The following is a 14,475-nucleotide window of genomic DNA, read 5'->3' as shown; positions in this document are numbered from 1 at the left end:
ATATTATGAACGTATATTGCAGAGCTAATTAATATGAGATGCTCACTGCATTCTTTGAGCAGTTCAGCCTCTCTCAACCTCAGAGGCATTCAAGCACTAGTAAGTGTGATTGCGTGTGCTTGTAACCTCAGAGAAACACAGACTGTGACAATACAGACGGCTATGAAAGGGACAGTATTCTGTGTAAAAAAAATGCACATCAGAAGGCACTGTCTAAATATCATTGCGGCAGTGTCCACTCTGAACCACTTCCTCATTGCAATGCCTTCTTTTCCATCCATTAGCTGCCAACGGGCAAAATTAAAGAGTCAAAAAAGATTCTATTTCACATAGTTGTGCACTTGCAATGATTAAGGTGCAGGGTATCATTAATGAAAGACAGACAAGGCAAAGTTCTCCAGCTAAGGGATTTCACAGTTGAACAATGCAGCAATTCTCCATTGGATTTTCCACTAATGCACCTTTCAAGCATGTGTTGCTTCAGGTTAGTGCTGCTTTTCATCTCAGTCTCTCTCTCCCTCACATCTCCTTCTGTATCCCTCTGGCATGACGGATTTGAAAGTGGATCATTAGGAGCTCATTTGTGACAGATTAATTTTTTGCATTAGGAGCATGATGGGGAACTGTGGCAGACTGGAAACTAAGCTGACCACAGATAAGACATTATGGGCAGATCCACAGCCTTGTAAGGGTGCTAGGGAATAAATTCAACAACCCGCTCAGTTCCAGTCCTCATTTACCCATGATTAATTTCAAACCCTTCGAAACATGCATTTGTAGAAGACAGGAGAGAGAGAGAGAGAGAGAATTTGAATGCTACCATGCATAGAGCTATGGCAGGCATTATCCTTCTAAGCACTTCAACTCCTATTCCTCTGAAGCATCAAGAGAAGAGGTTGGTTTACAGAATCAAAACCAGTTTGAAATGTAGACAACTCCACCTTTACAATTCAAATATGCTCCTTAAATAAGTTGCCTTCGTAATTGTGCACCTGGGGTGTTTTCAGCCCTTTATTGCGGAGATCATGCCAAACGTAGATGAAATCCAGCTGCAATGTTCCATACTGTCAGACGCTCATACACGCAGAGGTAGTAGCACAGAACTGAAAGATCCAGCTAGGATTATTAGGGAAAGCCTTCAGGCATGCAAAGTAATGGCATTGCCACGTTATTGTGCTTTCCAACTGCAGGCCCTGCAAGATGGTAACTTACTTCAATGGTATGACCATGTTTTGAAAATCATTGGTCATACACATTAAAATTCTCACTATCATAAATAGAAAACAAAAACAGACTGGAAAATAAAGCAGAGGCACATTCCCCAGATGTTCATGAATGTTTTGAAGTCCAACACAGGATAATAATCTAGCCTGAACTAATGAGCTCTACTGGCTCCATTTCAGCTGACCTGTGTCTGATGTCTAATATATAAGCATTCTCCTCAGAGAAATCATTCCAGCGCTGTTCTGGCATGAAGCAAAATACATTATAAAGCTTACACTATCCAATCTAGTTACAGAGCAGAGAGATCTCAGCCCTGTACTGTAAGTCAAATCAGGTATTAATAATACAGCAGGGATGAAGATGCAGATTGCCATCACTCACTCAGTCCCCCTAGCTAGTTGTGCAAAACCATAAATAAGTGATGACATTCTGCTGGGAGCCATTAGCGACAATATTTTTACATATTCATGAACTTATATTAATAATTAGTGCACAATATTGTGTGAGGATTGTCAGCAATGGATTAGCTGTAGCTCAAATTTCTATAACGGGTTAATAATATATAAATCTTGGTATTTGTTTTTAATATATGCCACCAATTTAATTTTACACCTACTACATTCTCCAATAAAGATGACCTTTATCTTACTTCATCTGGTAACAAAAACACTGCCACTTGTCAACTGTCATGCCCGACTGCTACAGCTTCTCACAGGAGGGATGTGGGCAGCTAACACGTGTCCCTACAAAAGTGCTAAGAAGTCACCCGCTTCATTTCACACTTTGAGTCCAAAGTGCCACCATAAGGGCTACAGCATCATATTAAGCCCTGTTGCAGCACTTTGTAGGCCCACATGCCCTGGATATGTTACAGTAGGGAATGCTGGTGAAATCAAGCCCACACAAGCCAGTGCTTGGCCAGTTACATTCTGCCCTGGTGGGCTATTTTAAAGCCCAGATTCAAACCAGCACTGTCCCTAGAGCTTAACCTGAACTCTGGCAGAGGTTAACCAGTAGAGCTTCTTGGGAAGCCTTGACTGTTGCTACTGTTTGACAGTTTTTTTTTTTTTTTTATCCATGTTCTAATCATGGATTGCCAAATCTGCACTTGTGGGATGGTTCAAAGGTTAATTTGCTCAAGGCCAATGTTGATGCAAGTCATAAAGGAGTCGCGTTCACATAAACCAGGAATATGTTTGAATACGTTTCTAAATTAGAATGATTTATTTCAATTACTTAACAGATACTTAGAAAAAGCTGAAAAATAAACTGCACGGCAAAGCACACTGAACAAACAGATAAGGGGATTTTTTTTTTTTTTTTTTTAAATGTAGCTGACACTGTAGTTCCTCATCAGGATGCCACACAGCAAGTTTAATCAGGGCTTGCCATGTGAAAAGACGGGTCCAACGTGGCTGTGAAAACCCATCTGACTTCAATAATGTTTGCGAGCAGAAGAAGAGCAATCATGAGCTAAAGTTAGGGCATGCCAAACTGGATTGTGGTGATGGTGGATATTTAAAAAATGAAAATCTCACTTGGAGGAAAAGACAGTAATGCGTGAGTACAAGAGGTAGAGAGAGAGAGAGAGAGAGAGAGAGAGAGAGAGAGAGAGAGAGAGAGAGAGAAAAGAGACACAGAGCAATGGTGGCCATGCAGAAATTCAGGCAAGGATTAACCTTCACAGGAAAAGTATCAGGTGTTTTTTTTTTTTGTTATGCCTGATATAGACTTTGGATGTGACTTCATAATCAACTCATTGGACTGTATTAATATCATATCTTGGAGCGTTTCAGTGCAAACATCACAGAAAAAGCCCTTCCACAATACATAAATAATGTTTATATCACACTGAAAAAAATACAATATTGAGATTATGCCCCTTCTACACTACCCCACCCCCCTCCAGTTCCCTCCTCCTCCTTCAAACATCTACAGAGCCTGCCAGTGACTGAAAGATGGAGAGAAATAATTGCATGGTCTCACTTTTCCTCCATTACATGTACACTAATGTTACGAGCAAATTCAATTAATCCATACAAATCATATCTAAATCTTTCAGACAGGCACTTTTCTCAGCAGGAATACATGCGACCTTTTCCTTACAGAAAGATATTTTAACTATGACCAGTTCTAAGTTTAGAATATGACACAGCACAGCATTTGGCTGTCTATGTTATTATCTTCAGATGAATCTTACAATTAAAGTTTCTTGACAAACGCCAGCTCATTCACCCTAAACACATGGAACCTTCTAATTTGTTTCTAATTTCCGTACCAGGATATTACCACACACACACACACACACAAAAAAGAAAAATCCACTGAACGATAACAATATAGCAACCAAAACAATATGTTCTGATGAATGATAAACAAAGACTGACATTAAAAACAGATCACCACTGGTCACTGACATTCATTGCCATATAATAACAAAATTAAAGAGAACTGTTTATTTTAATATCACCCCTAATGGTAAACAGCTTGTGTATGATTTCAGAAAAAAACAACAACCAATTGTGTATTCTAAGAAAAGCAGAACAGTTTAATAACACAAGATTGTGGCAATGAGATGTTCTTTAACTTCTGTATTTCTTTCACATCTTGATAGTAACTACAAAAGCTCAAACAGAAAAAGGTGAAGTTGTTCCACAAGCTGCTACAAAAATATTTCCAGAAGCCCTCTATCTTCGATTCATTTTTTTCATTCAAAAGATTACTCCTTTTCTGTTTACACAAAAGCTGTGTCCTAAATGTAACCTCTTATTGTACGATTTAGAAGGTAGTCCATAATATAAAATCAACCGATTTCCTAAGTCATTCTGATTTTATTTGCCAACCTCTTGTTTACTCCAGCTTTCAATCCTGTATGAAGCAGACATGATCTGCTTAAATCTAACATGGTGATGAAAACTGCGTAAAAGAGTTATTCTGCTGTGGCAGAAACTAGGAGCATTCAGAAACACTGGTATAGCCCTGACTGTGGTACAGAAAGCTCTAACTCAAGGCCAATCTTATAAGTCTTCGTAAAAAATAATAATAAGCACTCACCAAGGGAGCCAAAGACTAGTGGAGGGTGAGAAAAGGACATGATCTGTTTAAAATTCATACTACACTAAACTGAAATCCTTTAAATTGCACACATCCGGCTTCATATTGAGACCCCAGAGTATATTTAATTCAGACACCAGTCTTAGAACTCTAATGAGGAGACATAGGGCCCTCTTGTTATATTAATCCATTAGGAAAAAGGAGACCCACCGTTATATCGTGCACAGCTAGCAATTACAACATCCAACTGCTAAAATGTTAAATTATGGTTCATTAGAATTGGGACATAAAAAAAGAGCAGGAGTGGAATGGTCATTGAACTTCCATCAATCAAACACAGGCCGCAAGCAGAAAATAAATCTTCAGTCTCTGCAGTGGTTGTTCCTTTCTCACAAACAACACATTATTTGGATAGGTGGTTTCCCAGGTCAGTGAACAAAGAACAGCTACATTGTGAAGAGAACTTCATGCTCTACATCTTCAATCCCTTTCTTCTGGCAACTCCAGCGCCGGACAAACCTCACTTCTTGCAAATTAAGAAGGAAATGAAGCGGTCAGGTATATTTATAAATAGAGTGCTTTTAAAGTGTGATGTCAGACCCAATTGGGACACCATCTGTAGCATCTAGTTTAGCTCAGTGAATGGTGTTTAACAGAAGCCAATGCCAACCTCAGAAAGGAAGGAGGGTAATCTAAGTGCCACTGCTCATTTTCTTCCATTGCTGTTGTACCCAGGTCTTACCCAATCCGAGACGTTCTCACGGTGGTGCAGTTCTCAACCCCACATCCTGTTCCCACATTTTATACCTGACATTAAAGGTGAGGAGTTAATAGGAAGCTTAATAATAGTAATGAGCTTCGTGTGCTGCTGCAATAAACCACCATTTGCTTTTCTTGAACAATTCTCAAGAGTCCCACTACATTTTTGCTGTGGTAGTTTAGGACGCTGGAGCACAGTGGCACTCATCTGCAGGAGCCCAGGAGAGCTGGCACAAAACCACGTTTTCTGCCGCTTCCCGCAGTACACTTGGTTTGGGGATCCCACCATCGACTGCTCTCAGACAGCTGTGCCCAATTATACATTTAAATCCCTGCTGCCTTTGAAACAGCTTTAACACTCTGGACATCCAAAAAGCCATTTCAAGTGCTTTTGTTTATATGGTCTACTCAGAGATTAAACATTTTATAGATTTATATTAGACACAGAGTCTCCGTGCTCTGTGCACTCGCTGGCAAGCAAGTCCTGCTCTGTTTTTATTTTGTGTTATTTCTAATACGTCAGTGGAAGGGTTTTTGGTCTATGCCATGAAAGAATCAACAAACTGTCAAACAGTTTGAGTACAGCGGTGAAATACTTCAGAAATGCTCTGATTCACTTACCTGGATGCAGGATAAGCACTGCGCACAACACAAACGCTTAGGCCTGCAAGCTATTACATCCATTATTGGCAACTTTCCATAACAGAGAATTATTCATTGGGCTGCTATGATTCAAGACTCACTTATTATGCAAGCCCTGTTGCCACAGTGCCCTGTCATTAAGGGCAATATTGTCCATGGTATAAATGTCCTGCATAAGGAAGTCCTGTACTGTATGGCAATTTACAGAAACATTGTACTGATGAAATATCTCAATAGTATAAACCCATGTGTCTCTCCTTAAGAGCTCCATTCTAATCCAAGTGCTCTTCATCAATAATTAATTTGTCTGTGGACACAAACAATTATTTATTAATATCTATGCAGGGCCACTAAATTCTTCAAAGGAACTAATGCATGCTGCAAGTAAACCACAAGGATAATTAACTCTGATAATGACTGAAGCAGGAGGCATATTGCCTTGTAAACTTAGAATTCCTACAGCTGTTGTGTCCAACTTACATTTCAACACAACATAAAGAACACTATATCCTAAACATTGTAGCTACAAAAATCACAAGACCACCTAATTTAAGACTGGAAGATTTTCTAAGATCATGCTTTATACTTAGTATTAACATAAATACTTAAAGTTGTTTTAAAAAGCACCAGAACTGGAATATGCAAACAAATTAGAAGTCAGGAATAATAATTACACTGCACACACAAATTGGATAATATGTTTGACCTATTTCAGAGCGGCAGTGTGGCTGAGCCACATGGTTACTTGGCTCTTTTAACTCTGCTCAATTTGACTTACTTGAACTGGTGGTGCTCTCTGGAGCTGCGGATTTTGGAAGAAAACCGCTCAGCTAGTTTCTCCAAGCTCCTGGAATACTCCAGCTCAATCTCTGCTTTTCTTCTGAAGAATTCCTGCAGGTCCTGCAGCAGCTGGATGCGAGACTCTGACTGCTGCTCAAGGCATTTGAACTGTTCCAGTAACTGGTTGCGGATCTCTGTTTATGAAATGGAAAAGAAAAGAGAAAAAAAGATTGGCTTAATTTACACTCAAGTATCTCTTCCTCAGAAAATTAAGCTGCATGACATTTTTAAAAACATAATAAAATTATCAAACTGCAACTTTATTTTGAAAACCAAAGAGCATACAACATAATTCCCATAGTATGTTTTTTGCTATAACTTTAAGTATATAGTCTTAAAACTTAAAACAAGTACTTGTTAATGGTTAAAATGTTACTGTAGAGTGCATAAAGAGTCCTGTCATTTGTTCTGAAATTCATCCCAACAACAAATTAACCTTTCATATTTAATTTTGTCGTTTCACACATGAGGCACAGAGTTATATGCATTATTGCTTATTCATGTATGTTGCCAACAAAATAAACACGAATGCTGAAAATTATCAATGTAAGGTCTTTGAGAGAACATTTGCATTGGGAATATGGTGTGATATATTTAGCTTGCTTTAAAAAGAAGCTCAGTTTGACCTTGTCTCTCCCTGCCCAGGGACAGATGTGTGACAGAGATGGACTATGGCGTTTCATCCAATACTGAAATGATTGCCAGCACAACCCCACTTGAGAAAACAAATCTTGAAAACAAATGCTTTACATAATCCAAATCAGCTCTTCAGAGCCAAGCACCTGAGTCTTTAAATTATATAATTTAACCCAACAATATTATAATAAGTCTTGTCATCATATTAGACAATTACAGTATACTTTCACATCTGACTAACACTAACTGAAAGTTGTTTACCGTGTTGAATTATCTTGATTTGAATACATCTTAGTTAAAACAATTACTTGATGCGTAAATCTGAAATGAGTCCAAACAAAAGTGCATGTCATAAGCTATGAAAATAAACATACCTGCTCCAAAAGGCTTGAAACGCATTTCCTTCATTCCGATATTAAAATCTTGATTCCTTCAGAGTAAATTTTTCAAGAACAAGAATTTTCTAGAATTTATACAAATGTAGAAATTGGATTTCATCAATGTTACCTCACAACAGGCTGAGCTTAACCTACAGTTCAAGTGAATGCAAACAGACAAGTTTTCTGAAATGCCAGACATATAATCATAAGCTCAAATGTCAATGAATAGGTGCTGTAATTTGCTGCCTGCAGCATGTCTGCGTCAACATCGGCTCCTTTAAAGGAACAGTACTTTTTTTTTTTTTTTTTACCCTCATTAGATTGTGTAGCCCATTCTCAAAGAAAGTGGTGACTTTCTCTTTTGTATACGATACAATGTAAAACCATGGTGACTCAAGAATATGTTTTAATGCAAAAAACATATAACAAAGGGATTGTGTGGGACCAAATATATGCACATTAAATACAGTAGAGCCCAGCTATTGTGTAGTCCTCATATTATGTAAAATGGCAAATATTCTCCTCTCATAGTATTCTAATAAATAAAAGAAAAAAAGTACACTAGAACTTGGAAACAACACTAAACACACTTCATGACAAGATGGTGTAATACTCGCCAAATAAGCAACACAATTGCTGAATAGAACAGATTTAAAAAAAAAGTCAGATTTGGAATGTATCAGCCTTTTCTTATACTTTTTAGAATGCTGTATGGTGCAGATGTATAACAGAATGCAACAGTGCTCTCCTCTCATGAAATACAAAAGTTATTGTAGAAACAATAATAATGATAAAAGAAAAGCAAATCTTACTGGCCTTAATGTACTTGCATTTTGAGAATTGAAAAGTATCTCAAATGTAAACAAAACCTTAACTGCAGTCTGTATTTCATTATTAGCCAGACGACTGTATGAAAAATAGTGTTTCTTTTACTTTACATTGATACGGATAGCTGATAACTTTTGTTACAGAAATACAAGATAAATACAGGTAAAAGGACCTGAAATAGGACTGACAGGATAATTAGGCCTAAGCCATTAGAACTTAAGAGATCAAATGTTTGCTTCCATTTGGGTTATTATTATAATAAAAATAATAAAAAATAAAATAATTGTGTTTGCTTTAAAAACACATCAGTTTCAGTTATGCTAGAACTGCATGGCATACAGCAACTATGATACTAATACTGATACTGTAATACTTCCATTGTCCAACACATTGGAAGGAACCTTGCAACAACACTACACATTGCAAACCCTAGTCTGATGCACATTTAAGTAAGGCATGGTAAAATGTTCACCAATAAAACAAACACTCTTTGACAGGGGTAGTACAACAAAACTCAAAGACATAACTTATCTCCTGTTCTCCAAGAAATATGCAGTGAAAAGCCAAATATCCTTCATTATTTCACTGATGTTGAAGAAAATAACTTCACAGAATTCTGCACTACTTGTAGTGTACTGGAAATCATAAGTGATTTGCAAAGCTATAGACACATAAAGAACAATGAAAAATGTCTGTTTAGGTCAATTACTGCAGGGAGCAGGGATAAAGGCAGTGTCTAAATAAGGAGGCTGTCAGGAAACCGACCATTTCAGTTTAACAACTTGACCAACATCTTTGGAATTGCTTATTATTTTTCCTTTTTCCCCTGTTTTTTGTTTGTTTGCTTTGCCTAGTCTCAATTTTGCTCAACTGACATGCAGTAACCTCTGGTTAACCACATAGTCCCAACCCTTCCTTATGAAGAGGCCACCATTTCACTCAGCTATGCATTCAACCCATAGTGCTTTTATACCTCAGATATCACAAATCAAAACCACCCCAAATGGTTCGCAGAAGAGGATTCCGAACACCCAAAAACATTCCACTGCACCCTACATTGGTGTGTTCCCATGTCATTTTTTATTTTTGCTATGTACACATATATTGTGACAATACCAAATACTGGCAACAACCCAGAATATCTGATATTCACACTTTTAAAAAGTGCTATCCATTTAAGTAAATGGACATTAAACATTAAAAAGTGAAACCTTCTGCTATTTTTTGAGAAACTGTTTAGAAAATAGAAGTTCTACACTCTGTAATAAATGCTGTTAGAGAGCGTTGACCTCCATATATATAGTACTCCTGAGGTCTACTCAGTAATGATGGTCATATGCAACAAATTACATTCAACTGTATTCTTCAAATTTAATGAAAGAGGGATTTACAAGTACAAGGATTTAAAAGTGTTTTTTTTAAGGTTCTTCATTAGATCTTTTTCAAAGGGAAGGATAGCAAAAACATTACAAAACTACATGTAAATACTTTGTAATAATGAAGATTCCTTGCGTGAAATCCTTAGTGGATGACTAAGTTTTAAAACCTTGGTTCTTTACATCCTCTTGAGGATCACATATGCTGTGAATGTTGATTTGCCTTCATGCAACCTCTCTGATGTTCTTTGGAACTGACTCACAGACTTTCATGAACCATTCAAAGTTTTGGTTAAACAGTTCTGAACTGATATTTTTTGTTGCTGACAATTACAAATTCTCAGAGTTTGGAAGACATGAATGTCTCAATCCTATGCTAAAAAAAGCAAAATAAACACTATTTTTTAAATAGTTTAATACATCAGCAGGTTTACAACTTATTTAATGCATTTAAAAACAACTAGGCCTAAATAAACAAACAAAGCACCAGACGAATAAGCAAACCTGTTATTTGCTTTAATAACTTCTAGAATGTTGTGCACAGTATGTTGTGAAGAAGTAAAAAAAATACATGCATGATTGAAATGGATCTTGTCTACAACACGATCTAATCTGTAATGGAAATTATTATTTTAAAGAAGTGCTTTTAGTGCATTTGCAAAGTGTTTATATGTACTTAAAGGCAAAACAATAACATGTCTCTGGGGAAGTGAAAACAGCAGCAATTGCCAAAATTACAACAGTTCACCTATTTAGATATTACACAACCTGTAATTTTGGGAAGCAACATTTTTATTTTTATTCTTTGCAAAATATAATTTAAAATCTATCATTTCCTCTTCGACATTTTTTTTTTATTTTCACCCATCCCATCTATGTTTTTGTTTTTGTTTTCTTCATGTTTGCCATCACTATAATGAAACCTCTTTTGGCATAACACACTTCGGACAATTTTGATGGTGGAAATGTGGTGGGATACTTTATGCTGCTATAGCCAAATCCTACAATTAAGCTTCTGCAGTCCAACTTTGCTTGTTCTACAGCCAGCTTGGAAAGCTCAGGAAACATGACACTCACTCAGTTGAACAGTGCCAAAGCAAGGCATAAGGCCAAGGGGAGAGGGCTTAGGCATCATGTGATACACTTCCTACCCGACTGCAAAGTGTGTAACTAAAATATTTCTGGCAGTTTTTCTACTTTAACAGTATCATATGTATGATAAGGTTGAAATAATATACATATACAGCTGTAAGAAATAACCACATTCCCAGATTCTCATAAAAAACGCTTTTTCTGCTGTAGGCCTTCCATTCCATACAGAATCAAACACACATATTCTCTATAGTATGCGATTCTCTTATGAAAAACACAGAACACTCCCTAATGACATCATTGTTTTTCTGGAGGTGTCTTGTGTTAATGGCAGTGTGTTGGGTCCAATTTACACAAAACATAATTCCAAATCTTTTGTTTGAAAATTGTACGCTCTATAAATAACAGCTGAAGTAAAACAGGGTTAGAACTTTTTATCTTTCCATTGTAACTGAAATTGTGTTCTAACTCAAACAGACGCATACTAAAAGACCATCAAATCTCTGAGAAGTCACTTTGCGTGAGGATATGCATATAATTTGAATAGGCCCTCAGTATGAAGGTCAAAATAATCATCTTCGTATCCATTTGAAATGCTGATGACACACCTTAGTAATGATCACCGTCAAAGAATTCCTTTAAAGTTTAGCAAATAATAATGATACAGCATATTTAAAACCTAAGGTAAAAAGCCTATGGAGATGCTGGCTTTTATCCATTCTGTGCACAGATAATCTTTTGTATAAAGAATCAATGGGCAAAAGTTCACCACTACAAAAGAATGCACTTGTTCAAGTCTGAATGGCTCTTCTAAAATGACGAATAAAGCCCTATAAAAGAAAATAGCTCTGGCCTGTGTTCCGCCCTTTTTCCAGTGTTGGGTGATTTATTTTTCATAGATTTTGGATAACCCTTAGGCTATGGGAAAACCAAGTTCTGGATCTCTAATATAGGCAGTGAGCCCCACGCTTCCAACACACGGCTGCGGAAAATGACCCCATTCACTGTGTATTATCTTAATTGTCTTCATCAAGTAGCTGTCTACTATAAATATTCTGGAAATAACTATATAAAAGACTACTGATGGAGTGCCAAAAAGAAAGTAATTGCAAATCGCTTTGTGTGTGTGTGTGTGTGTGTGTGTGTGTGAAAATAACTTTCTTCCATTGTCTTTCAAGAAAACAGGATCCGCAAACCATGCTTTTTTGCCTTTGTCAAATCAATATCCACAAAATTAACTAAAGCTACAGTTATTTAAAAAAATTACATAAGTGTGATAATATCCCTTTTAAGACAGGTATAGGTTTTAAAATGCACAGATGTATTTGTTTCTTAATACAGCACTGAGCAGTGTTTTATCGCAGAGCTTTCTGTACACCATTTTCATTATTAAACAACACCCTGGTCAGCCATGGCATAAATTGCAGAAATAAGGTTGTATAAGGCAGACACTTCTCGTTTCTGTTACATTTATGGACATAGAAGAGTTTGTCCAAGTATTCAAACGAAAGAGTACTGATGTGCAACTATATACTGATCATGTATCACATATTATATTTCAGTCAACAGTACAACAGGTTTTGTCTACTTTGGTAATGTTAACTCGTACAAATATGTATACTATGTGATTATCCAGGTGTATACAAAACACAAGAGAGGAAGCACTCTGTATATTAAAACTGTTAAGCTAGTGATACAGGGATGTTAAAATCCAAAGATATTGTGACTGAAGCTGATGATCTACTTACACTTGCTTTTTACACAAGCCATACACAGAAAAGAAAAAAAAACTAAAGTTGGATTTTCATTTAATACAAAGCATTTACAAAAATAAGAAAATGCATCAAAATGTAACCTGTTGCACATTAAAATTCAAGAATTATATATGAATTAGGCTAGGTGTTTTGAAGGCTTCCTCTCACTAAGAGATGTACCATCCTTGGCAATAATAGCAGGATATATGAGCTGCATAACCTCTGACCCTAACCCTCAGAGCAGCTGCTGAATCTAACGATACTTAATTGTGCAAGACTACTACGACAATGAAAAAAATAAAATACTAGGTTTTCAGGCCCTAATCCACCACTTTAAGTGTTGTTCCCTCAAGTAACAAATCTCAGTCAAAGATTTTTTTTTAATCTTCCTTTGTGGTTTCCAAAGTTTTCAATGAAAATGGCATGCAGCTGGAATACATTGTTCAACTTGGTTTCTACCCTTGGAACTCTACGTTGTGCAGCACATTCTTAAAAACATTGGTTTCATATTTTATTTTATTTATTTTTGTAGTTGTGACAAATTCTTCCCAAATCTCTGTTTACTGCCACTGTGTTAAACCAGCTCAGAACCAAAGATCTTTGTAGAACATGTCCAGAGGCCTCAAGAACAAATAGAAGTTTATCTGAAAATATAAATAGAGAAACAAGAACAAGAGATACAGAAAATGTTGCCAAATTAGCTGTACCAAGGTAAATTAAAGAAATACAAGTTCCTACCTTTGTTTGATGTTTGTATAAAACCTAGATGATGTCTGTGTGCTTTTAATTAATTAATGAAATAATGAAATAAATATATAAATAGCTTATGCAGTGAACCTTAAGTCAAGGGTCACTTTTTGGCTGTGGCTATGAAGTCACACACCATCTGTCAAGAGCCTCTTAATTATTGCAGTCAGTGCAAGAGGCCTCTTCTCACCAGGTTTTTCCAAAGTGACAGAGCCAATTCTCTAACCCCCATTTCTGTGACCTTTGTTCTGGGAAAATGCAATTTAGATATCAAAATGTACAGGAGTTTTCTCAGGCTTTTCTCCACAGATTAGGTAACGTTTTCTGTAATTAAGTTAAAATTTTGGATTGAAATTCGGCCAGGTCACCCCTGCTGGTGTGAACCCAGATAATCTGCCAAGGACTTAAGTAAGCCCCTCCTTCTGACATACCAAGACACATTCATTTACAATTAACAAACTGTCATTTTAATATGTTTTAGCCCATAACTGTCTAACTGACCATTACAAAACATGTTCTAGACCAGACTATGAAGTGCCTTTCTTGGGAGATGAATTGAAAATGAAGAGCAAGTTTTTAGGTGCAGTACAAGCCATGCATTTACTTTGTTAGAAACTGCAATAGTGTTTATATTCATTTAGACATTTCTTGATTTAAAATTTACTAAACTAATTTCCCATAAGAAATATGGATGATACACTTAATGCTGATGAAAGCTGATGATGCTGATAAGTATCAGTACATCCTAGGTTTGATTTCAATCCACTGATGTTGGTTATGAAGCTCATTGTGTTATGCCCATAAAATGGAAACAGAGACAGCATTCGTTTTTGCAATTCTGTTATTTATTGGATTGCATAACAATCTGTCCTAGAGGGAATTAATCTTATAAGGAGCTGATTAACTTCTCATGGTTATTTTAATGCGTTTTCATTTAATGATAACACCCATGTGCAAAACTCTGTTAATCACACCCAATGGCTCAAGGGAAACAGCCAGTCAGAAGATACTAGGCTTTCATAAAAAAAAGATAACATAACAAAATGGCATTGCAGTACTGATTTAAAAAAGTATTAATATGACACAATTCTAAAAATATGTCATCACATTTATTTGCCTGTTTTTGTGTTTTTGGCTTATTAA

General features: G+C 36.5%; 1 protein-coding gene across 2 annotated transcripts in view; it reads right to left on the bottom strand.

The window, feature by feature from the left end:
* srgap3 (SLIT-ROBO Rho GTPase activating protein 3) overlaps nt 1-14,475 on the bottom strand; it is an 81,050-nt gene that overhangs the window by 42,488 nt on the left and 24,087 nt on the right. For both annotated transcript variants that reach the window (XM_066698088.1, XM_066698089.1), the window contains exon 2: nt 6,458-6,653. In XM_066698088.1, coding sequence (XP_066554185.1) covers nt 6,458-6,653 — 196 coding nt within the window. The remainder of the gene's footprint in view (nt 1-6,457; nt 6,654-14,475) is intronic.

The sequence above is a fragment of the Amia ocellicauda genome, chromosome 3, assembly GCF_036373705.1.
Source record: "Amia ocellicauda isolate fAmiCal2 chromosome 3, fAmiCal2.hap1, whole genome shotgun sequence".
Classification (NCBI taxonomy): domain Eukaryota; kingdom Metazoa; phylum Chordata; class Actinopteri; order Amiiformes; family Amiidae; genus Amia; species Amia ocellicauda.
The sequence above is the reverse complement of the archived record's forward strand: the minus strand, read 5'-3'. Positions and strand labels throughout refer to the sequence as shown.